Raw genomic sequence first — 24,575 nt, forward strand, 5'->3', positions numbered from 1 at the left:
ATTTATTTGTAAAAAATGTTTGGACTCGTATGGTTTTCGTTCCACTTCTCATGTGTACTCCACTTTGTGTTGGTCTTTCACGTGAAATTGCAATAAAATTGATTCATGTTTGTCGCTGTAATGTGACAAAATGTGGGAAAGTTCAAGGGGGCCGAATACTTTTGCAAGCCACTGTGTGAGAGAGAGATAGAGATAGAGAGAGATAGACAGATAGGGTGTATGAATGTAGGCTGATAAATAAACAGTAATGTTTTGATGAACTGACTGATTTTTGACTTCAACTGAAGACATTTTTTGGTTTTAATGTTGGTTTTTAAAAAATGATTTTTACTAGTCTGTTATTTTTTGTTGTTGTTGCTGTTGTTTTTACATCCATCTGCTGATTCAATTTAGGTTATACCTTGTGTACCCACATTGTGCTTTCACATGGAATGGATGGATCCATGCATCAATGTTGTTTACACCCTACCATCTGAATGTTGCAGCAGAAAATGACTCATCATACCAGCTGTATTTTCTATTCTAGTGTCCCGTTTTGCTGCTGTAGCTCATCTGCTTTCAAGGTTTAACACTTGCTAGTTGCTTACTGAATATTTTTTTCAGACAATTCTCTGTAAACTCTAGACGATTGTGCCACATTCAGTCACTTAAATTTACTCCATTGTGATGTTTGGTTTGAACTTCAACTTGTCATCTCGACCATGTATACATGTGTAAATGCATTGAGTTGCTGCCATGAGACCGACTGGTTACTTATCTGTGTTAAAGAGCAGTTGAACTGGTTTGCCTAGCAAAGTGATTGGGTTGTATGTGTGTTACATAAATTAAGTTTTGAATGCTTGCTCCAGACACGCACTTGTATTGTGAACAGTTATCTAGAAAGCTGCAACCCGCAGCAGGCTGACTCTGCACAGCCACAGTCCTCGCTGTTGTCCTCCTTGTCCAACAGTGAATCAATGATCATCTCAACGTGAGCTATTTAGCCTATTTATGTTTTGCAGCTACAAACTCCACATTAGTGGTCGGAAGTTATACATTACTTTTTTTAAGCAGGGCAACAACAGTGTAACTAAGGAAACGAATACCTTTTCTTGCTGGCTGTTAGATTTCATTTCACTGAAAGCAAAAACGTACTGAATCTGCATTTGTTGGTCATGTGTCATTACACATCTCTCTAATAATGACATGTCACTTCAACAAGGAAACTGTCACTTGAAAAGCGATGGCATGCACATCCTTTTCCTCATTTCAAACATTTCTCAAGTTTGAGGGTTAGTTTGCAGTTTCTCTTTTACTACAGATCTGACCTACAATCTTCAGAGAGGTCAGCACACCTGGAGCAGCAGAGTTTGGGTGAAATCGCTCTTTAATGTGACAGCAAGAAAAACACCAGTTCACATGACAAGTACAAATACTTTCCACTGTTGGTGCGTTTAAGGACATGCAGGGAGGTGATGTCACTATTCAAAGCAATTTTCCCATTTCACAGTTAAAGGTCAGGGGGCAAACGTTGGCAGTTACACTTTGTTCTTCCATTGCTTTCCTCTCACATATTCATTTGTAAACTCTTTATATCACAACAGAATATTCAGCATTTTCACATCATAAGAGGGCTGCATAATTTAATAGTCCAGGGTTACAGAGAGCAAGCACAGAAACAAACATGTACTGCCTACAACCTTCCCAACCAGGGACGCTCGTGCTTCATCAGGCCCGACTGAAACTTAAGCCCCGACCACGAAGCAAAGAGAGCCACTTAAAGAGCTTGCGTCGGTTTGAATCATTTCACTGGAGAAACATTCTGAACCTTTACGTTTTAGTGCAGCAAGTTAAAGTTTGTTTCAAACGAGCGTTCATTTGCATATCAGAAGCATGTTTTGCATGACCTGGAAACTAACTTCCATCATTTTAAATACATTTTTTAAAGCCCACAGAGACGCAACCAGTCGCTCAGAGTGACGGAAATCATGTTTACACATCGTAATCACGGCCTGTTTAGGTACGACTTGCACAGTTTAGACGATTTCCCACTGGGTGTAGTGAAACTTAAACGGAGCTCAACATGTTAAAAACAAAATATGTTTAGCTGTAATTGTGACTCAGAAATAAACAGGTTGCTACAGTTAATTAAAAAAAAAAAGAAAGCCACAAGCTTTGCTGTGAGCGATATTCTGCTCCAGCCAAACAATGCAGGCAGCTAGCCAACATCACAGCTCAATCAATGTGGGGAGATAGAGGGGGAAAAGGGTGGGGAGGGATGCCTTCAGAGATTACATTCTGTATGAGCATGAGCCTTTCATCAGGGTAGATGGCTGTTTTCACTGCAGCGATACCGAAAGTATTTCAGCTGCCACTGTAGTTTGATTTTTTTTTTTTTTAAATGCTTCACTTCTTTCTTTTTTGCTTATCCAGTACATTCAACAAAAAGCAGGTGTCACCCAAAAATGAGCGTACCAGTTTAATCTGATGATCACAGATGAATCTCAGGGTGAACCGACCTTGTCAACCATGACTAGGCTTACACATTGAATCCATTTTGGGCTGAACGGTAAACAAGTTACAACCTGCTGCTGCCGTTTTGTTTCCTGGTGTAAGAATATGCATGTGCGGCTTTCCTTATACACTGCACTTCCACGGATATCCAGTTCCCATCCTTCGCTGCATCGCGTTTTTCCCACTTTTTGTTTTTAAACAACCGATCAAGTATGTACAGGTTCACTTTCACTAAAAGCAGACCCGTCAGTGCACCATGTCCCACCTGTCCCTTCAGTTTTACTACAGACTACCTCAAACTTTCTGCGTCTTAATCCCAACTGTTCAAAACAAGAAAAAATACATATACATCATACAAAGACTCGTTAGGACAGATCGTCTAAGCAAAAACAAAGAAAAAAAATTATAAAGTGCTCTAAAAAAGTTCCTGCAGCTCACCGTGGAGGATCTGAGGGTTAGACAGTTCAAGATTATTAGTGACAAACAAATTAGACAGCATCTCGCACTTACACATAAACAAGTATCTACATAAATAGTCAGAAATGCATCACCCTGTAAAAAAGGAAACACTGCATGTGCAATGCTGCTAAAATTAATGGATACCGTACTGATGTGTTCTTTGCCACAAATATAATTTTTTAAAAATTAAATAACCATGAAAATGATATTGAAGGTGTCCCGTTAGTCAGAGTTGTCCTGATTTCGTACTCGGCGGTGAGGCTCAGCAGGAGGTCTGTGTCTCTCTCTGGAATGATTTTTGGGTAAGATTTCAACAAGAGCACAAGCGCTGGTCCTGTTTCCTCTCCCCCCCACCCACGTCAATTTAATGCCTCCAGAAATCGCAGTCTACTTGTGGCCTGAAAGAAAAGTAACAAAGGGGCACACATTTCATTTTGAGAAAGGTTTACTCTCCACTAGAGCTGTCAAATAGGACTTATTACACTGTTAAAAAGCCTTACTAACACAAAAGCTCACCTAACGTCAAACTGTTCCAATTGAATGCTTGCAAAGGTAATTTGGTAATTTGTTTTTAAAAATCTGAACAGCTGGCACTACAACCATGAACAGGGTGGAACACGAGCTCTTTTTATTATGTAGAGTGATAGTTGTCAAGTTAGGAAATCGGAACTTTAATTGAGCGACTTTGGAAACTTGTTTCCAAAAAAGTTCATCATGTTTAACCTGCAATGTTTACCTACAACACCCTCAGTTACTTGTTTTTATTCTGTCACTATACCAGAGCAGTTTTTAATGAGTCATTGTTCAAAATAATTTTCATTTCCTGGAACTTGCTTCACCTCATCAGTTCATGCTCTGACTGAAACAAGCCTTTTTAGCTGCCATTACCCTCCCTTTAAGCTAACATTCCTGTGAATGCAAACAACAGGTAGGTGGAGCTTCTGTGCTCGCAACTGGAGCTGTGCGCCCGAGACATCTGCTCCACCTGTGACACACGTAAACACTGGCATCACGTATGAGTATAGAGTAGACATACTGACCTGTGAGGTATTTCGCTCCGATTAACATCAGCATGCTGCCAATGATGTAGAAGCCAAGCGGGACGCTGCTGAAGATACTGGTTTCACCTTTTCCACGAAACGAGCGTGGAACAGAGAAGAAGAGAGACGATGATTCTGAGCAGCAAACTAAAAACAAGTCAAAATGGCCTCTACCTCTGCACACTGTAGTAACATAGGAAAATATACACTACTTTGATCCACTTGTCATTTCCTTATACTACCAAACCCCTGCGCTGCTTGGGTTTCAGGTAAAGATCCATATACTGGTAAATTTACCAGAACAATACTGACTATAATAATATAACACATATGTTAGATGTCAAAGTTGAACAATATAAATATATTAAATATATTCAAATAATATAAATATATGTTGTAACATTATTTAGGAATAAACATAGATATCTTAGAATCAGTATAGTGTGATTTTTGCTTCCATCCACCCAGAGTTTCTTTTCATTTCTTAAAGCGGTGTTGAGCAACAGTTCTCCAGAATTTTTCAAGGTCTTTCAAAGGTGCTCTTTGGACATTGGTTGCTTTTTCACTCATTTTCAGTCCAGTCCTTGTACCTGCCTATTTTCAGAGGAATGCTTTTTGTTTGTTGCGACCTATAAATCATTCGGGCATAAAAAAAAAAAGCTAACTCAGGGGATGAACCAGTGTTGTGTCTACTCAAAGAACCAATTTTAAGCTTTGATTGGCAGCAGCTTCATTTATCAGCATGGCAATGATCCCAAACACACTGCTGATAAAGGAAAAGCATACCTAGATAGAAAAACGCACAGTAAAACCCAAGCAGTCATGGATTGGCCACCCCAGAGCCCGGACCTCAACATAGTACAAGAGTTTTGCACAGTACTGCATTTTATCTTAGCTTCTTGAACATATAAATGAGTTTTTCAGGAACAATATTTTAAAAATATTCATTGCAAGCACAGAGCTGCATGATAGTGTCAGTGACACAAATGGGGATGTTCTTCTGATAACAACAGAAGAACATCCCCATACAGCATAATAATCACCTAATTTGACTACACCAGATTACAGATTGATATGAGCCTTGGATAAACTCATGAGCTTCATAATGTTTTGACTAAAATCACCTATCAGTAATATCAGGGCAGTAACGTTTTTTTAAACGACAGGCGTCAAAATACATGAATGCGTCTTTTAGTGTTTGAGGTGCATTTAAGTGTCATTCACTTTTTTTTGATTTAAGGCCTCGTCTTAGAGTTTAAACCTTTTCTGAGCTGTGAGTGCTTCCCACCGTTTCCATTGCAAACAGGCTCCATCGTCTCCCAGTTCATGGATTTCTCAACAGCCTTCTTCCACCGAGCATATCGAAACTCGCTCTCTGTAGAACACAGATAAGTGTGTTTACTTTTAAGCATCACATGTTTTAAGTATTATCTGATCTCATCAGCCAGCCAGAGCTCTGGCAGCAGCCCAACGTACCTTCGGGGTTGATTTGAGGTTCGAACTTCTCTGACGTCACTTCGCTCAGGTCCTCGGGGTTCAGACTCCAAACGCTCACCCCCTCTGCTGCTCCTGCTGCCATCGCTGCACCGAGAGCTGTGGTCTCAGGCATGGATGGTTTCACTGGAAATGGACATTATATTTACTCATAATTAGGGATGGGTATCGAAAACCGGGTTCTTGTTGAGAACCAGTTCCCACTGTTTCAATTCCTTGGAATTTTTTGCCATTTTTGCAAACGATTCCCTTATCGATTCCAGTCGCCCCGAATGACGTCACCACGTTGCAGAGCGTCATTTACCTGACAGGAAACATGGCGGCTCAAACGCTCAAAAGTTTGACAACTGGGCAACTTGCAATACTTGCAAAGTAGATATTTCATTTAAGGCAGGAAACACTACGAAGATGCAAAAGCATTTGCTCACAAAACAAGCGATGACCTTAAATGAATGTCGTGTTTTAAATTCCGCTCTGGACTCGTGAATCTCAACCCAGCAGCAGCGGTAACGTTTGCACGTCCTCTCCCGTTAATACGGCAGGTAAATAATCAACTAACAGTGCATATTATGTTAGCGCGATCTGCCTTATTACAAAACCTGCCATTAATGTGCATTTAGGTGACCATGATGAGACAGACAGAGTCTGGTTGGCTCAGATGCTGGCAGTTCTCGCTGCAGTCTACCGGTAGCGTCTCCTTTCAGGCCAGGATAGACGAATGTCACCGAGCAGTGACTCAGTTTGTGGTAAAAGGCTTGAACCCATTTGCCACAGCAGATGCCTCCGATTTTCAGTAAGTGAATGTGTTTAATTGTAGGCAGGAACATTACTGGATATTCTTGTGTAATTGCTACAGAAGAATATTTATTTTATTATTTTATTCTGAACATTCTTTTATTTTTAAATTTCTATCTTGTTCAAAGAGAAGATATAAAACAAAGTTCTAAGCTAATCGACCTTAGTGTTCTCCTTTTTAAAAAAGAATCGCTAAGAGAATCGATAAAGAATCGAATCGTTAAACAGAATCGAAAATGGAATCGGAATCGTGAAAATCTTATCAATACCCATCACTACTCATAATAATAACAGAAAAATGACAAATACATGTATATATGAATGAGTTATTATACATCATACTACATATGAAAAAACACTTATGTTAGTGGCTCAACTTAGAACAGCAAAAGTCAGAAGCCTATAGTAGCATTTCTTGTCCAGTAGTTCAGATAAATAGATATAACTTGTGGTTGCATGACTGGTTTGGTCAGTGCTCAACAAATAACTGTGTCAACTTCCTTGTGGCATGACACTTGGGCGGAGTGAACGGCACTCCTACCAACAGGGATGCAGAGGATGTCCGCCTGCAGCTGCATCAGCAGCTTGTTGGATGTCATTCCTCCGTCTACCTGGAGCTGTGTCAGCGGGATGCCGCTGTCCTGGTTCATGGCATCCAGTATCTGCACACATCATCATATCAATGGGTGTTTTTAAAGCAAAGGCAAACATTTCACTTGCTGAACACTAGTTTTCAAGAGAAGAAAGCGCGTACCTCTCGTGTCTGGAAACAGACGGCTTCCAGTGCAGCAAAAGCGAGGTGGCTCTTATTAGTAAACTGAGTTAGCCCGCAAATGATTCTGTGACACGGAGAAAGTTTGATTCAGACAGGTGCATTTCAGCAGATGCTTTAAGATGTTCACCACAGTCTCAGTACCCTCGTGCGCTGGGCTCCCAGTAAGGTGCGTAAAGGCCCGAAAACGCAGGAACGAAGTAGCAGCCGTAAGATGTGCCGACAGAAGCAGCCAACTTCTCTGCAGCGGGAAAAAACACAAAACGGCAAATGAAGTAAAAATTCTGTGAACATTGATGTCATAAACAGTTGTCTAGTTTATACTAGAGATGGCACGATACCACTTTTTTATATCCAATACCGATATCATAAATTTGGATATCTGCCGATACCGATATGAATCCGATATAGTGTGTTTTTTAAACAAAAAAACATTTTTTTAATATCTTGCTGCATTTTGTATAAGTTCATACTCAAGTTAAAAACAAAACACTAAAGCTATTCTGTTATACCTGTATGCAAAAAATACACTGCACCCAAAACATTTCATAGTTCAGCAATACTGATCAATCTAACAAACTTAAACCTGCTCCATCCTTCCTATTCTGGTATTTTAAAGAGTAAGCAACCTAACTAATAGGGTTACAAAATCACTGCAAAAAATAAAAAATAAGGAACCACCCTCCACCTCATGATGCTTAATCGATGTAATCAACTTTAATTTGATGCAGTGTGAAAAAAAAAAAAAAAAGAAAAATGCACAGAAATCAATTATTTTCCAAGAATAATTAAATAGATTCAACATCTTTCTTCAACAGAACTGCAGACTGCACAGATGGTACCCTCCCAAAGGAAAAAGTACTACAGCTTACTAGGGTATATTAGACTTAACAGTTACTATATACAGTAATGGACTTCTATACATTTTACATCAGATTAAAACTTTGGGTGTAAGATTCAGATAATTATTTATTAAAGCTAGACATTTTAAATGAGAATAAGAAAGAAAAGTATGTCTTTGTGCCCCCTTTTCCCTGTTAATGCCCTATCGGCCCCCCTGGCTAAACTTTGCTAGATCCGCCCCTGCACAGTTACCAGCCGTCAGCTGCGTAGAAAAAGATCCTGGTGTAGAAAGTAATATTAAATAAATTCTAACAACAGCTTATCAAGCTTAATAGTGCTGCTGTTGTTCAGCCGCTGGTTTCCTCTTTCTGGTGCAAAGTGAGCCAAAAACAAAGAAGAGAGACGGACTCGCGACAGAAAAGCCGATCAGCTGATCATTAAGCAGTTTCATGATTGAAGTAGCAGCAGGAGAGAGAGAGAGAGAGAGAGGCAGTCGCTCCATATCTCGGTTGTTAAGCTTAACGCGGGAATGCTTTACAAACATTCAGAGATGAACTTACACACTTGCCTTACTTCTCTCTGGGAAAACTTCCTCAGAGATGAAATGCCGGATTGCTAGCGAGGCTACAAATACACACAGCCCTCTATCACGTTGCAGCATCCCGAGTTATGTCATGTCGCAAGTTTTGTGAGGTGCTTTTTTGATATTTAATGGATCGAATTACATTTTTTTATTTTCCTCCGATATCCGATCCAGTAATTTATGTCAGTATCGGACCGATACCGATACGTAATATCGGATCGGTCCATCTCTAGTTTATGCATGTACAAAGTCAACTTTTATTATTCCTTTTACAGATAATCCGGATACACCACATCCCCCGAACCAAGAGCAGAACCTACCAAGTTCTTCAGATGATCCAATGATCCCGAGATTGTCCTGCAACCAGCGGACCACAGCTCCAGCGATGGCCACGGAGCCCTGACAGCAAAGAGCAGGAAAACAAAAACAATACATATTCAGATTACCTGTCATTTCACAGATACTCACATTTCTGTATCCTCTTTGGAAGACTAAACGGGCCAAAATCTAAATAAATAAATAGCTCACTTAATAAATAAGAAAATTAAAACTACATGACAGTAAATCTAAACTAAAAACTAAACTTAGCTAAAAAAGAATAAATTTTTTTTAGCTAACTAAACTAAAAGTTTCCTTGGTTTTTAGTATAAAAAAAAAAAAAAAAAAAAAAAAAAATCAATTTCAGCTGATAGGTGTGCTCATTGTATGTGTGTGTTCATTGTGAGTCCTATTCTGATTATCACCTCTGACATCTGCCCTCCACTCTGAAACTAACCTGAGTTAAAAACAAAGAGTCAAAATGTAATAAAAAAATAAAACCAATTACAAAATGCTAAACTACATTAGCTGCAACATACATATACTCACATCTGTATTATTCCCCCTATTTTATACTTTTTTTTATTTTTTTTATTTTTTATAAAGAATTTTACTTTTTATTTTTAAACCTTTATTTTTAAACCTTGTTTATACATTTACACTACATTGAACAGGGGTCTGTCATTCAAATGTATACAGTGCCCACTGTGCCAGCTCAAATTTGAGAATAAAAACGTGACTTCTGTCATTCTTAGCTTTAAACACATTTTTGACAGATTTCTAAAATATTTGCATTTTCTTGGTTTTATGACATGAAATTCATTAAAATATTGGACTTTTATGAAAAATCATGAAAACCTTATATCGGAACACCTGAAAGAGTTTTAACTTCGTTTTAATAATAATTTGTTAAGTTATTTATTTATTTTTTACAAAGTCAATCATGTGTTTTTGATTTTGGCAGTTTTTGTCCTCCATACGTCGGAAAAGAGCTAAAGGATTAGAAAGAATATTATGAAAGTGGGCGTTATCGTTTTGATATTCATGTCAAATATCACTTTATTTATATATGCTGTATATACTGTACCTCCAGTGCATAACAGGCAGGCTTGTCCCGACCAAGTTTGTACGCCACAGTGGTCAGAAGTCCGTGCTCTGACATCACAGGCTGTAAAACAGCAGACACAAGAAAAGTAGCACTCTATGTAAATGCCTGCACGATGGTACCACAGTGTTTAAACTCAAGTCTTAGGTAGAGGACCTTAACCCCAGTGTTTCGCAGGAGAAAGCAGCCGGTCCCATACCTGAAACATAATAAACTCATACTTAGCTGGATTTTTAGCAAAGGGGTGAAGTTTTAATAAAAAGCAGACCGATAAATACCACCTACGTGTTTTTAGCCTGCCCGTCCTGAAAGCACATCTGTCCAACAAGCGCTGCTGACTGATCCCCAAGACACTGTTTATTTTTTAAATAAAATACATATACATATTGGATTAACCTCTCACACTGCATGACAAACACTAAAACAATGTTAAAAAAAAAAAATTAAAAATTAAGTCAGACTTACCCCTGATATTGGAATACCTGAAAGAGCCCCTGATTTCTGTCAAGAGAAAAAAATGAAAGCAAGTATAAGCGCCTAACAGTAAAATGGCATCAACTGTCTCTTGTATTAAGTAGATGTTGACACTCATGCCTGATTATAACTGTTTTTTGGGTTGTTTTTTGTTGTTGTTGTTGTTAAAATCTTAAACCAATAGCACAAACACTCAATTTTAACCACTACGAACAATAGCCTGAAAACAAAAATGGGGGGGAAATTCATCATTATTTGACTGTATGAAGCCAAATAACAAAAACATACTGCTGAAATTTGAATTGTACAGAGTTTAGTGCAACAGTGAAATCACAGTTAGGGAAACAAAGGCGGGTGAGTGTGAACCCTTATCTACTAAAATGTCTTCACTCCTACATGTGGCTTCGGTTTGACATTTAAAAAGAGAACACATAAAAAGTCAGTGAAATAAAATCTGCCCAAGAGTGAAGAGATTTAGAAGATGGGATGCTGGAGGAGAAGAAGATGGTCCACCAATGACAACCACCCGAGGAGCATGCCACCACAGTGAACAGGGTCCATCTAGCACATTTCCAATAGAGCTGACATGGTTGTGTACTGGCTGTGAAAACACTCACTGGTCTTTTCTACTTCTACAGTTTCTCTGCTCTGTTGATGGCAATGCCTGCAATCGGTCACTTGGGGGCAGCAAAATGAGCTGTGATAAGAACAATGCTTTATAATGACTAAGGGGAAATCTTTGGAGCAAATATTACTGACATTATTTAGTGTTTACAGTTTGAAAATTCTTTTTTTATTTTTATTTAGATGCTTATTAGTTTCACTGTTATTATAACATGGAGAGGATTTTTTAACATGTGGTGAGATTTGAGTACAGCACTTTGTGAACGCAATTAACTCACAGTCACATAGACGTCTTAAAGGGCCCACTATACCCACAGCTGTGGACCTCACGAACAGATGCCAGTTGGCACAAGCTGCATTTGATAGTATTTTGGTTGATCGTGTACTTCTATTTGGGTGGCTGTAGCTCAGGAGGCGGAGCAGGTCTTCTACTAATTTGAAGGTTGGTGCTTCGATCCACTTTCCAGTGTCCTAGCCAAAATATGGTTGGGCAAGATGGTTAACCCCAAAGTAACTCTCCGATGCATCGATGGGAGCGTAAATGTGTGTGAATGTTAGATTAGAAGCACTTCCATGTAGAAAAGAACGCATGTATTAATGAGGCATGTCGCTATAAAAGAACCAGTCCATCTACCTCTCTGTTTTTGTAACCTCGCATGAGTGCTGCATGTGGGATCATGTCAGTTGCTGCCAACATTTCAATGAGACATCAGCGTGGAAGGTCAGAGATTGCCAGATTATACAGAGAGAGATGTTGCAAGAATTTCAACTTTGAAAAGCAATTTGATTCCAGTTTAGTTTTTCTCTGCTCCCATACCTGTATTCATTCAGAGGTTTTGTCTGAGCGCCAGCACAACCAATGTGGCGACTGTAGTTGGCCCCTGTGTCCCAGTGGCACGTGGGTCACTCATTTGCCTAAACACTTAGCATACGACTGAGTAGCATTAGCAATTTATACCAAACAGCCTGTTTTGTTTATGGGTTTTTTTTAGAGCCCGGCTGAAGTCAGGACAAAGATTTAGTTTCCGTGTATGCACAGTCACTCTGGATCTACTCAAAATGGGTGCGTGGAAGAAAAAGAGCTGCTTTGCCATGTGCATTTGGGCTCAGCCAAAAAAAAAAAAAAAAAAAAACACATGCCCACCCAAAGCATCAACAGGCAGGCTGCAGTGATAAACCTTTCCTAGCGTGACAAAGACTAAAAGTAAAAACACTTTCTGTATGTTTTTATATTTAGTTACTAAAGTCACATCATAGTGAAAATCGATAGTGAAAACGCTGGTCTTTCTTCAGTTTATTCATAATTCTTGCTTTTTACCTTTTTACATTGTTTTTCCATCTTTGGCTACACAGATATCACAATAGCATCTTATCAGAGGTTACTCTTATTCCCACCTCTACTTTAAATGCTTGACGCTTAATCTAATGGAAACATTAGCCTTCATATAAATCTTGGAAATGCACTGAGTGATGGTGTGTTTGTGTCGGGTTAAAAGCAGGATGGGTTGGCTTTGCATGTGAGGGAAAATAGGGATGGTGAGTTCTTACTTACCCGGCTAGAACATATTTTCTACCAGTGAGAGAAGAGAGACAATGGCACACAAAAAAATGCCTAAAAGAATTTCTCAATCAACTTTCATGCACTTAAACAGTCTGAAAGCACACTGAGGTAAGTACAAACACAAAACAAAACTCTTATCTATCATCTTTTAGTGTCTCGCTGCATGAGGCAATGCACTCTCTGAACACTAGAGTCACTCTAACAGTGAAATCTTTAGTGTAAAAAGTTAATATGACCACAGATTATAGTGATTTTGTGATTAGGAGAGACAGTGTGCGTATGCTTACCATAAGGCCGTATATTTCTGATGAGCTCCTCACCCTGGGTAAGATCTCCATAGGAATACCAAAATATCTGATGGCATTGAGAGGTGAGACTTCAGCAGAATCATTTTAGAGGTGTTATAGGTGGTATTTCCCCACCCTCTTCATCAATATGATAGAATACATAAATAACTATGATGTGACTTTCAGCTCTCATACTTGCAAAGTTCTGGATCCCAGTCCATCGTGTGAATGTTAAACAGCATGGTTCTGCTGGCGTTGGTCACGTCCGTGCAGTGGACTCCGCCTGACTTACCCCCTGTCAGACACTGCGCCACAAATAAAGAAACACAAATAAAGTCAATATAGTTTTCCACTTTATTCAAAGAACATGTCTATGACTTCTCTTAAAGAAGGAAGCCTGTGACTACCCAAATAAGCCAGGAGTCGACTGTGCCAAACATGGCGCGGTGCGAGACCACAGCTTGGTGGACCTCGTCCACGTTGTCCATCAACCAGCGAAGTTTGACGGCGCTGAAGTAAGTGCTGATCGGGAGCCCCGTTTTATGCTGCAAGGTGGCAATGATATGAATCTCTTATGTGAGGCCATACACAAAATACACAGGGATTAAAAAACATTACATACTCAAATAGATGAAAATAGCCAACACCATCCTACCTAAACTGCACTCAACAGAACAAAAGTGCAAACTCAAACACGGATCAACGTTACCTTCAAGTGGTTCTTATTTCTTCCTGGAGTTTTATTTATAAGCCGCTCAACCGTTGACTGAGTCCGCAGGTCCAGCCACACTAAATAGAGGCATGGCAGTTATTTCACAACATCCACAATCAGACCAACAGCACCCTGATGTAGTAACAGTCATGGCTGCTTGTGTTGAACATGGGAGTGTATAAACCAGAAATCCCTGCAGGCCAAAACATTAAGCGATAAATCTATACAAATAGCTCAATAAATTCAAAAAAGCAAGATTTAAAAAGCGAATAAATAGAATATCAAATATCAGGCGGCATTAAGGAGTCAGTGCTTATTTCAATGCTAATGTCAGGTCTGTAGGACACACATCAAACAAGTCGCACAGAGATATCAGACTGTACCGATTGCATTGTAGAGAGGCTCCCCCGTCTCTTTGTCCCAAACAAGCGTGGTCTCTCTTTGATTGGTCACTCCAATAGCTGGACAAATTTAAACAGCAGAGGTTTCAGAGCTTTGAAATGGATGAAAATGGCGCTCAGGTGGCAGCGTGAACCCAATGCGCACATACCTTTGATGTTGGAGATGTCAATGTTGAGCTGCATCAACTTTTCACATGTCCGCTCCATGCACTCGTACACTGACTGCAGGATTTCTTTGGGATCCTCCTCCACCCAGCTTAACATCACGAGAAGAATCCATTTTTAAAACATGTGTGGTGTGACGTGGAGGATTTTCAGTAGTTTTATCACTCACCCTTCTTTTGGGAAGCTCTGTTTGATTTCCACCTGATGATGGCTGAGGAGCTCTGCCGTTTTTGAATTAAACACCTTAAAAGAGACAAAACATCACAGTGCCTTTACAGATAGGCCTGCTTTTTTCCTGTTTCAGCACAACAACATGAAAGGCTTTTCCACGCCATCATTTACATTTTCCCAGCAGCTGTGGGCTTTAAACTGTCATTCGTTGAATCCCAAACCTGCTTTTCTAGACTCTATGCAGCTGCCATCAAGGAAAAAAAATTAATTAATTAAAACACTCTGGGAATATTACAAACATCTCATCTCATGCACCACTATCTTGAGATGACGTTAGCCAAGCAAACTTGTATTATATTGACATTGGACAAACTCGACAAAGCTACTTGCTAATTTTTATTGGGCCGATGACTTGATCACACAAGTAATAATAGGACAGCAAACCTCCTTACATCCACAAATGCCATCTTATGGCAACAATAATGGCAGGTTTTAGTGCCAGTGTTGGTATGTTTGACATTCTGATTTAGCAGTAGAAAAAGATAACTGAAGTGAGATAATTTAATCTTACAGGATAATATAAATTTTGATTAAAAAAATTCATTTAAAGACATAATTTGCAGTTGAAAAAAGATGATATATTGCAATCCATGTTACTGCAATATTTAGCATATCGCCAAAATGTTAAAAATCTTGTATCGTGACTTAAGTACTGTGACAATATTTCACTATTATGGGGTCTCTGGTGATTTCCATTTCTACTGGGGGCTGGAGTTTATCTAAGCTGTCACAGGGCAAGAGGTGGGGTACACCCTAGACCAGGGGTGGGCAATCTCAGTCCACGAGGGCCGGTGTCCCTGCAGGTTTTAGATGTGTCCTCGAACCAACACAGCAGTTTTAAATGGCTAAATTAGCTCCTCAACATGTCCTGAAGTTCTCCAGAGGCCTGGTAACGAACTAATCATGTGATTCAGGTGTGTTGACCCAGGGTGAGATCTAAAACCTGCAGGGACACCGGCCCTCGTGGACTGAGATTGCCCACCCCTGCCCTAGACAGACCTGACATAGCAATATGCAACCGGTGTTAGAGGAAGCAAGTGTTAAAGCGATAAGCAGTGTAAACTCTGCACAGCATATGTCACCCCAGGACAATTATCACCTTCAAAAATACCTCTGCACGTGTCTTGTGGTATTAGATGCAAAAATACAGTCAGTGCAAGAACACTGGAACAATAAATAAAATAAAACGTGCAAAACTACATAGAAAAAATGTAAATAAATAAAATCAGCAAAAATATTACCTTTTACTTGTTATGAAACGTTTAAATGCCACAGAACACACATTCACTTCACCCATGTGTCTTTATCTGACAGCTGAGGTGACTCAGAGCAATTAAACTCTTGGCACTCAACTATCAGCCACACCCAAGGACATAAATAAAACAAGAACACATGTTAAAACAAAAGTAGCTGACTGTTTTGGGTGTGTGTGGCTCGTCTTCATTTCTCTTGTTAAATACATTAAATTATACGGTCTACCGTTTCTGTCTTTTTTTTTTTTGGTAATACTATGTAATTTATATTTCTTGTATTACTATTTGAGTTCGGTGCTTTATAGGAAAGTTTACTACTTGTTAACTGAAACTAGCGCATCCTTCCTACCTTTATTCTTCTTCTTTTTTTTGCCTCCATGTCCTTCATGTGCAAATCTTTGTCAACCATTCCTGGAATTGAGGCCTACATGGTACAAATTTCCCTTTATACAGATTCCAATAGAAGCTCAGAATCAACATTTATTGGGAAAACAAGAACCAGGCACGATCATCCAACTTGATGAATAAGGTAGTTTATCTTATGTTTTGTTTTTTACAGGGAGCACAGACTGCTACTGCAGTAAAGTGAAACGATACCAGACATTTGTTATGAATATATAGATTTCCTCTGTAGATACAGTACTGTGCACAAAGCACAGCCAAGGACACCGGCGGCTCTGTCCACAGTCATTTAAATGTGACCCGCTAGCTAGAGGAGACCCTCCTGCCCCTGCTGTCTCCGGTTTGTCTTACCAGAAAGCGGGTGGAGCTCGTGCCCTGGTCGATAGCAGCAACCAGTGGCCCCAGCATTATCCGGTGGGAAGACGCGGCCATGGTGCCGTTCATGGGCAGCCCAGGAGCTACGGGCACGGAACTGTGCAGGAAACCGATTATTCCCACCGGCGAAGCGGTTCCGTGCTCAGGCAAAGTCGGTGGGTCAGTCGCTGCCTTCAAACGTAGCGGCCACTAGTGATGACGCAACTGTCTGTAATCGTGTCTCATGCGGACCAATACAATGTTCCCAAGAAAATTACCATTTTCAACGAGCATTAGGTGCTTGAGCTGAAGTGTAAGGCGATTCTGGAAAGTTCTGCAGACTCACTAACAAAAACATTTGTTCCCATACCGGGAGTCGAACCCGGGCCGCCTGGGTGAAAACCAGGAATCCTAACCGCTAGACCATATGGGACGTTAATTAAAGGGTGTGATGTCGGATATTTATATGTCCATTTGACAGCTGAGCGAGTATGGCTGTAGTAAGAAAGTGTCATATTATGAACGAATTTAAGTACGTCCCTCTAGGGTGTTTGAAGGAGTCTATGGCGTAGCTGCTGTTTTCTAAAAACCTTTCAGCAGGGTGACAAGAATACGTGCCGCTTTCTTCTTTATCCACCAGAGGGACATCATACATACATACATCATCATCGAGCTTCCGTTTGACTTCCGTCTGTGTCGTTCAGCGGCGGCTGTCGATGACGTCATCACAAACGGACCATGTTGTCATTCTTGAAATGAGTGAAGCGGTCGTCTTCACATTTCATTCTTCTTGAGTTCTTGATCGTATTTTCACCACAGAGCCTTAAAAATGTAAGTAAGGGGACAAGACTTTTGCTATTTAAGCCCTGAAATATATAACACGCGTGGCCAGTTATTGAGCCAGTCTGACTGATTTCTGCATTTGTAGGGCTGACTACTGGAAGTCACAACCAAGGAAATTCTGCCAGTACTGCAAGTGCTGGATTGCAGACAATAAGCCCGTGAGTATACAGGAAGATGTGGCTCTGTGTTACCGAGGACGGCGTCCACGCTAATGTTTCTCGTGTTTTTCTCTGCAGAGCATCGAGTTCCACGAAAGGGGGAAAAATCACAAAGAAAATGTGGCTGCCAAAATTTCAGAGGTACTGACTTTTATTCTGTTTTTTTTTAAATATACGAAGTAACAGATTACATAATATTATCAAATTATTAAAATAATTAAGCAAATAATAAAATTAAGATCTATTTTGTAGCATCCACAAGTCTAGAAATTGAGCTTCATGCATCGTGTTAAATTGATTTACATTCATATGAAAAGCTTCCCATTGAGGCCTTCAGTCTGTTTACTTACAAAGACACAGGTGTCTGTAAAAATCAATAAAGTCTTGAATTACCTGGGATCTACTATCCAAAGCAATGGACAGTGCACAAGAGAGGTAAGATGATTTACATGATGGTAGTGAGACCTGCTAACAAAACTATAAACTGTCACAGCCTCCAATGTATATGCTGCATATGTAGTGACCAGTTATTCATAACTTTTTTTTTATTCTATAATTTATCCCAGCATCTTTAAACTGCACCATTGTACCATTACACATATGTATATGGTATACAAGTTGTTATTGTTGCTATTGTCTTTCTGATTCGTTGGAAGTGACCAGCATGTACAGGATTAAAGGGACAGCCCAGGTCAAGTGATTTGGAGAGAAAGTTAGAGAAGCAGGCTGAGATGGTTTAGACATGTGTGGAGGAGGGATAGTGAATATATTGGACAACATGGAGCTGCCAGGCAGGAGGAAAAGAGGAAGACCTCAGAGGAGGTTCATGGATGTAATGAAGGATGACATGCAGAGGGTTGGTGTGACAGGCGAGGGCGCTAGAGATAGGATGAGATGGTGGCAGATGATCCCCTAAAGGGAGCAACTGAAAGAAGAACCACATAATACACACATATTTTTTTCTTAAATATTTGTCACTATAATATCACAAATTTTATACTATTTACCCTGACTCCTTCCTTGAACAAGCTCTATTTTTGATTTATTTTAGCTTTATTATGCATAAAATGGCCCCCAGTACACGGTCACACAGGTCATTATCAGTTTGTGCTCGAGTGACACACACGGGCATGAGCAGCCTGCCTGTCTTGGCACCATTCTCACGACTGGCACGAGAGATAAGGTGCAGACATAAACACAGCTGACTGCAATACTGACTCCCTATTGGCCACAAGCCACTGCCACTCATCTCACCCTATCTTTCTCCTGCAGATTAAGAAGAAGAGCATTCAAAAGGCAAAGCAGGAGGAACGCATGTCCAAAGAGTTTGCTGCGATGGAGGAAGCTGCATTGAAGGCCTATCAGGAAGATCTGAAGAGGATGGAAAGAGAAGCGCAAGGTAATTGTCAGGGGATGTTCTTTAACCTGTGAGTATAAGTCCTTGGATTTATTTCAGCGGAGCATCTTTGTGTTTAGGTCTAAGCTCTCCGGAGCAAACGACAGCACGGCCACAAGTTCAAGTGAAACCCCAGCCAAAGAAGCCACAGAAGAAAGCGGCGAAGGCGAGCGGTAAGGTCAGACAGCAAACAGAAAAGCAGGTTTGGGTTGAAGGCCTAACAGATGATGGACACACGTATTACTACAACACAATAACAGGAGGTGAGGAATAATGGAAAATGTCGTGAAAGTCTGTGTCTGTTTATAGTTTGTTTAGTTTTTTTTTAATATATTTCATTTGATTATTGCCTTTGTCTGTTTATATATGACAGAATCTAAGTGGGAAAAACCAGAGGGCCTCCAGGGAGCGAGTTCAGCCTCTGAACAGACTCAACAGACTGGAGTTAATATCTGTTTTATATAATATATATATATTAATTTAATTACAAATGGGGTGTTCTGTTGCTCATATATCTTAATATTGTTTCTCCTAGAGTACTTCAGGCTCTGCTTGGATGGAAGCTGTCAGTCCTGATGGTTACACATACTACTACAACACAGAAACCGGAGGTGGAGTGGTTCTCTTTCTAAATTAATGGCTTCTCCTATTTCATGTCATCTGTGGGATTACATCCATTTTTTCCCTCACCCTTCAGAGTCCAGCTGGGAGAAGCCTGCTGACTTCCCCCCTGATGAGGTGCCTGGATCCAGCTCTGAGTTCAACCAAGAAGGAGAGAGTCCAGAGGATCCTGTGACCCCTCAGCCAGAGCCTCTATCAGGAGAGGAGGAGAGTTCCAACGGGGCCCCATCATCTCAAGAAGCTGAAGCCCCTGAGAAAACCAGCCAGGACCCCAAAGTGCCAAAGATCAGCTTCAGGGTCAGTAGTTCAAAGAGAAGGCGAGAGTCTGTATAGACGAACTTCACCTTCTTCTTGTTACAATTCAGGTTTCCTGATTTTTGTTTGCAGAAAAGGAAAGCAGAGACAGAGCCATCAGAAAAAGAGGATGAAGGTAAAGTGAGTGACGACACTCCTAAAGATGACGATAAAGAAGCGACAAAAGTTGAGGAGGTCCAAAACACAACAGCTGAACCGGAGAAAACAGAAGAACAGGCGACACAAAGGGAGACGAAAGCCAAGAGGCCAAAAGCTGCCAATCCATACGGAGTCTGGGAGCAGATCCTGCAAGAAGAGGATCCGTAGTAAGTGCAACATCTTTGAGTCGTTACACAGTGAGATCCTACATATGTGTGCCAGCAGCTACTTAAGAGCTTTTTCTTTGTCTCTTTTATTCTCATTTCAGTGAAAAAGTGGATTTGCAGCTGCCTGAAGTGGAGGGAAGCACTGCCAGCACTCCAGCAGAGCTGCCCCCGGAGCCCAAGCCGAAGTTCAAAGAACGCATCATCACTTCCCTCGGAGAAGAAGGCGGTCCGGCATCGTTCCGAAGGAACAAGACACAAAATGGCAAATCGAGGAGCCTCCGACAGAGAGACAAAGACGACTGACCCCCCCAACAAAGCCACAAAAACAATAACGTCTAAGTCAGGATGCCGCAGAATGAGACTTTTACACTCAGAGAACTTCTACTAAAAACATTTTGACATTTTATTGCATCTATTGGATCTTTGATGTGCAGCAGTTTCAGGAGAAATTGGGTTGAGAAGTTAAAAATTCTTTAAAATGTGTTTTTCTAAGTTTTAACCACTGGGTACAGTTTTTGTGTACAATAGCTGGTGATTTAGATAGGTTGGTATGATGTTGGGCGACCCGTTTATTAATGTGAAGAATTTTCTCAGCAAATCAAAAAAACATTTTCTACTTCAATATCTTTTTTTTTGTTTAAGTAAGTAAGGCATCCGACTGGAAACATCAGTCTAGTATTTGTCAGCTGAAGTGAATAATTGCTATACTTTTATAAAGCAGTATGGATTGTAGTTATTAACATGAGAAATATGTGATGTCAATAAATAATGACCTTCCAGTTAGTGGGGAAAAAAACAACTTTAGAAAAAGGCTTGGCTTTTTTATTCACGCCAGAAAACATTTACTCAAAATAGGAGCTCAAGTGGTTGTTGGTCATGGCACACATGCTGGGTGTGACATGCTTTTATGGGTCAGAGTGTGTGTATAAAGCTGATAGGTGGCTTTGCCGCACCCTGATTGGCAAAGAACCATAAAAGATGCAAACAATAAACAACACTTTGACTTTCAGTTTGACTTTATTTAAAATTGCAAAGTTGGGCATTAATCTTGGTGGAGGATGAACTTTCCGAGTGTCATCCTACTTCAGGAAAGGTCACAACAATACACCGAACTATATCAATACAGTCATTTTATTAGGTACCCTTTGCTAATACCAGTTGGACCCCCTTTTTTTTACCTAAAGAACAATCTCAGTTCTTCGCAAAGCTTCAACAAGGTGTTGGAAACATTCCTCAGAGATTTGTCGGCTGCACATCCATGATGAGAATCTCCTGTTCCACCACATCCCAAAGGTGCTCTATTGGATTGAGATCTGATGACTGTGGGGGCTGTTTGAGTACAGTGAACTCATTGTCATGTTCAAGAAACCAGTGTGAAATTATCTTAGTTTTTTGACATGGTGTGGGATCCTACTGGAAGCAGCTATCAGAAGATGGTACACTGTGGTCATGAAGGGATGGACATGGTCAGCAACAACACTCAGGTAGGCTGTGTTGTTTAAATGAGACTCAGTTGCTACTAAGGGGTGAATAACCCACGCCATTACAACACCAACAACCTAACAGAAATTTGATTACACAAAATTCTAACCGTAACATAAAAATGTTGCAGTAACTGAGTGCAAAACACTTTATACCAAAGGTGGGCAATTAATTATTTGAAGGGGCCACATGAGAAATATTCATTATATCGCTTTATAGGCTTATTGATCAAGAAATCCCTCAAACAAGTAATAAGAACAGATTAAAAAAATTATTGGACTGCCTCTGCCCTCCCTAGATGATCTTTTTAGGACCTGCTGCCCCTGCCGAACAAACAATATTCTGCAGGACAAAACACACCCGTCCTACAACCTTTTCTTTGTACTTCCATTCAGCAGGCGTTAGAAAGTCCTCAAAGTCCATACCACCAGGTTGCGCAACAGTTTTTTCTCAGGACCATCACAGAACTCAACAGACTCCACCTATCCTTCTTGGCAAGAACAACTTAATTTAATGTAAGTATTTAAGATTTTGTGTAAATAGGTTTGTGTGTGAATGCTGGTACTGATCTAGAGCATGCACAAGAAAATTTCATTTTGCTGTAGTTTTTACAATACTGTGCAATGACAATAAAGGGGACTCTGAATTCTGAATTGATGTGCCCTCCACAACAGTTCCAGTTTCTCATGTGGCCCCTAGGGAAACCTAATTGCCCATTCCTGCTTTATACAGTGGTAATAACACAATAAAACCTATAAAATAGTTCAAATAATACAAAATAGATGGAAATTAACTGTCACTGCTGCGGATCTGTTTTACATACAAGCAATATTGTCAGGCTTAAGAAGAGATGCTAAAGGATTCAATTCTAGAAAAACAAGCAAAAGAAGTCAGAGTTCCCAAACCAGAAGATCTCAAGTGTCAAAGTCAGAACATCTCAGAGGAAAAGCCCAAAAACTGAGCAATGACATCATCCTCGGAAGTCTGTATACTGCAAAATACTGTGTTTGAGAAACAGTTCCATAAACCAAAGCTGAGTTAGAGTAGTTATAGTCTGTACTCTGCCCCTTAAACTGGCTTCACTGGTTGTGTGGGATGGCCACTGGTCTTCACTTTCATAATAGAGGTCCAAAACCTGTGGCTCACCTATTATATGCAGTACAAGATTGGACGAGCATGAGTAGGTTGATAGAGGGGATGAGGCTGGCACATGCCATCAGAGGGCATCCGTCTGGTTCACAATCTCCAGGATGTCGCCTCTTCTGAAGGTGATGCCGGCATCGGCGCAGGGGACGGCCGGGTCCTGCTGAGGTCATGGCCAGTCATGGCCCATACATACAGCTAGCAAACAAAAACACACAAAACAAATTTATTGTAGCTGAAGGGTACATGTCAAAGGTAAGTGCCTCTGTTCACATAAAAATACTCACACTATAAAAAACTAACATGTTTAATAAATAAGTTAAAAAATATTTAGTGATTGGTACTCATTGCTTTCAATCATGTCTCCCATGGGAAGCTGACATAACTTAAAAGTACAACAGAGTCACTTCTTCAGTTTAGCAAAACTAAATATTTATTGTTAATTTTTAAAAACTATTCTTAATTAAACAAAAGTCAAAGATCTGGACATTGAAAACGTAAAAATATGTCACTTTTTTTTAAAAATTAAGGCATCTGATTACCTCAATTGAATTGATTACTGCTAATTTAACAGTAAGTTTCTTCAGTTTAACAGTATTTTCTTGGCATCCACTAATAACACACTGCAATGTCTATTTAAGAAATATGAAAATAAATAATTTTCAAAACAATATTAAATGCTAAAGACTAGGGATGGGAACTGATAAGAATTTAGCGATACCAATTATCAATATCATTTAACGATTCGATTCTTCAGTGATTCTCTAACTGGCTGGTTAGAGAATAAAATATAGTACAAATGGTTTTGGTTACAGTAACTTTTTAATTTCAAGTATACATCAACAATTTGTATTCGACTCAAACAAAATTAAAGCTGGTTTAAAAAATAAAAGTTCCTCTGTCAAATGAACACTTTAACATAAAATCCAACTGCAATTATGAACTTTTGAAAATTAGCAGTTTTTGAGCGAAAAATTTGAATGTTTTGTATTTCAGAAAGGATACAAGATCTCTCAGTTGGGGTGGAGAAGGCTTGGACACAGAGACACTTCTCAGCTAAAGTTGATAACACTGGCAATGAGTCGTTCATCCACCACCAGACTGTGGCACTGTCCTTGATTGGAATGGGAAAAAGACTTCTATGCAGTTGGACTTCTTGATCCACTCTCTGCTGCAGAAGGATGGGCAGTCTCTGGCCACAGGTCAGACTTTTTTCACTAAACACAGCAAGCGTGGACATGTAATGCTTCAACATCAGCACCAGAAACTCCTCTGCATGTCCTCATTGCCAATTCTGCCAAGTCTGCAATATAAACAAAATAATAATAAACACATTTTAATATGTTAATATGTTTAAGCAAGCAATTTTTATATACCCCAAAGATTATATACTTCTCCTTCTTGATGGGCTTTCTTAGGCAGAGGTCTACAGCTGCAGTTTGGATGGCTGAAAACTGCTGACAGAATCTCTCCATCATCACAAACATGATGTTATCATTTTATATTGATCCTAATCTGTTGATTTACATTTTGGCTGACTTTTATTCAAGTATTTAAAAAGTATTCATACCAAGAAGTTGCTGCTTCTCCTTGAGGATTACTCTTGCCATGTGGGATCTCTTCATCCATACGATCACAGAATGAATCCTTCCTGCCCAGTTGGAAACTGTATTGCAGCTGTACAGCTTTCGGCATCCAAGATTTAGTGTGTGTGCAAAACGTGGCAGCTTGATAAATTTCACCTTTTTCACAGCTACATCCATGCTTGCCACAACCTTCTCTTTTACTCCAAACTCCTCCATGATTTCTCTGCCACAGATGTCCCCATCTGTGATTCATAGACTGAGGACTTTTTCCTTATTCTGGCCTCATCTGACATAGTACCAACATTACAGTGAGGTAATGGTCTTGAGTAGAACTTGTCCATCCATCAGCTGTGATGACTG

At 40.0% G+C, this 24,575-nt stretch overlaps 2 protein-coding genes and 1 non-coding gene across 4 annotated transcripts; 1 reads left to right on the top strand and 2 right to left on the bottom strand.

The window, feature by feature from the left end:
- Positions 1 to 970: 970 nt before the first annotated feature.
- gk (glycerol kinase) lies at positions 971 to 16,608 on the bottom strand. Of its 2 annotated transcripts, XM_087835984.1 has the most exons (21): positions 16,364 to 16,608; positions 14,296 to 14,369; positions 14,111 to 14,217; positions 13,944 to 14,021; positions 13,558 to 13,637; positions 13,256 to 13,393; positions 13,044 to 13,153; positions 12,849 to 12,915; positions 12,553 to 12,570; positions 10,368 to 10,403; positions 10,188 to 10,255; positions 10,059 to 10,101; positions 9,885 to 9,965; positions 8,800 to 8,878; positions 7,198 to 7,294; positions 7,036 to 7,120; positions 6,823 to 6,943; positions 5,469 to 5,612; positions 5,281 to 5,367; positions 3,993 to 4,079; positions 971 to 3,350 (listed from the first exon to the last, which is right to left on the bottom strand). In XM_087835984.1, the coding sequence occupies exons 1-21, from the start codon at positions 16,454 to 16,456 to the stop codon at positions 3,340 to 3,342; spliced, it is 1,704 nt and encodes a 567-aa protein (XP_087692110.1). In that variant the 5' UTR covers positions 16,457 to 16,608; the 3' UTR covers positions 971 to 3,339. The 2 variants fall into 2 exon arrangements, with proteins under 2 accessions (XP_087692110.1, XP_087692111.1); XM_087835985.1 differs by lacking the exon at positions 12,553 to 12,570 and having other exon boundaries at positions 16,364 to 16,607.
- Positions 16,609 to 16,727: 119 nt separating this feature from the next.
- On the bottom strand, positions 16,728 to 16,799 carry trnae-uuc (transfer RNA glutamic acid (anticodon UUC)). The gene has a single exon. It is a non-coding gene; the product is annotated as a tRNA-Glu (tRNA).
- Positions 16,800 to 17,078: 279 nt separating this feature from the next.
- Positions 17,079 to 20,814, top strand: wbp4 (WW domain binding protein 4). The gene is made up of 10 exons (XM_006792797.3): positions 17,079 to 17,197; positions 17,295 to 17,367; positions 17,446 to 17,508; positions 18,640 to 18,766; positions 18,844 to 19,026; positions 19,137 to 19,207; positions 19,299 to 19,374; positions 19,461 to 19,681; positions 19,772 to 20,004; positions 20,106 to 20,814. Coding segments are annotated over exons 1-10 (1,251 nt in total). The 5' UTR covers positions 17,079 to 17,195; the 3' UTR covers positions 20,308 to 20,814.
- Positions 20,815 to 24,575: the final 3,761 nt, after the last annotated feature.

Source organism: Neolamprologus brichardi, chromosome 23, assembly GCF_056152115.1.
Source record: "Neolamprologus brichardi isolate AB-2024 chromosome 23, ASM5615211v1, whole genome shotgun sequence".
NCBI lineage: Eukaryota > Metazoa > Chordata > Actinopteri > Cichliformes > Cichlidae > Neolamprologus > Neolamprologus brichardi.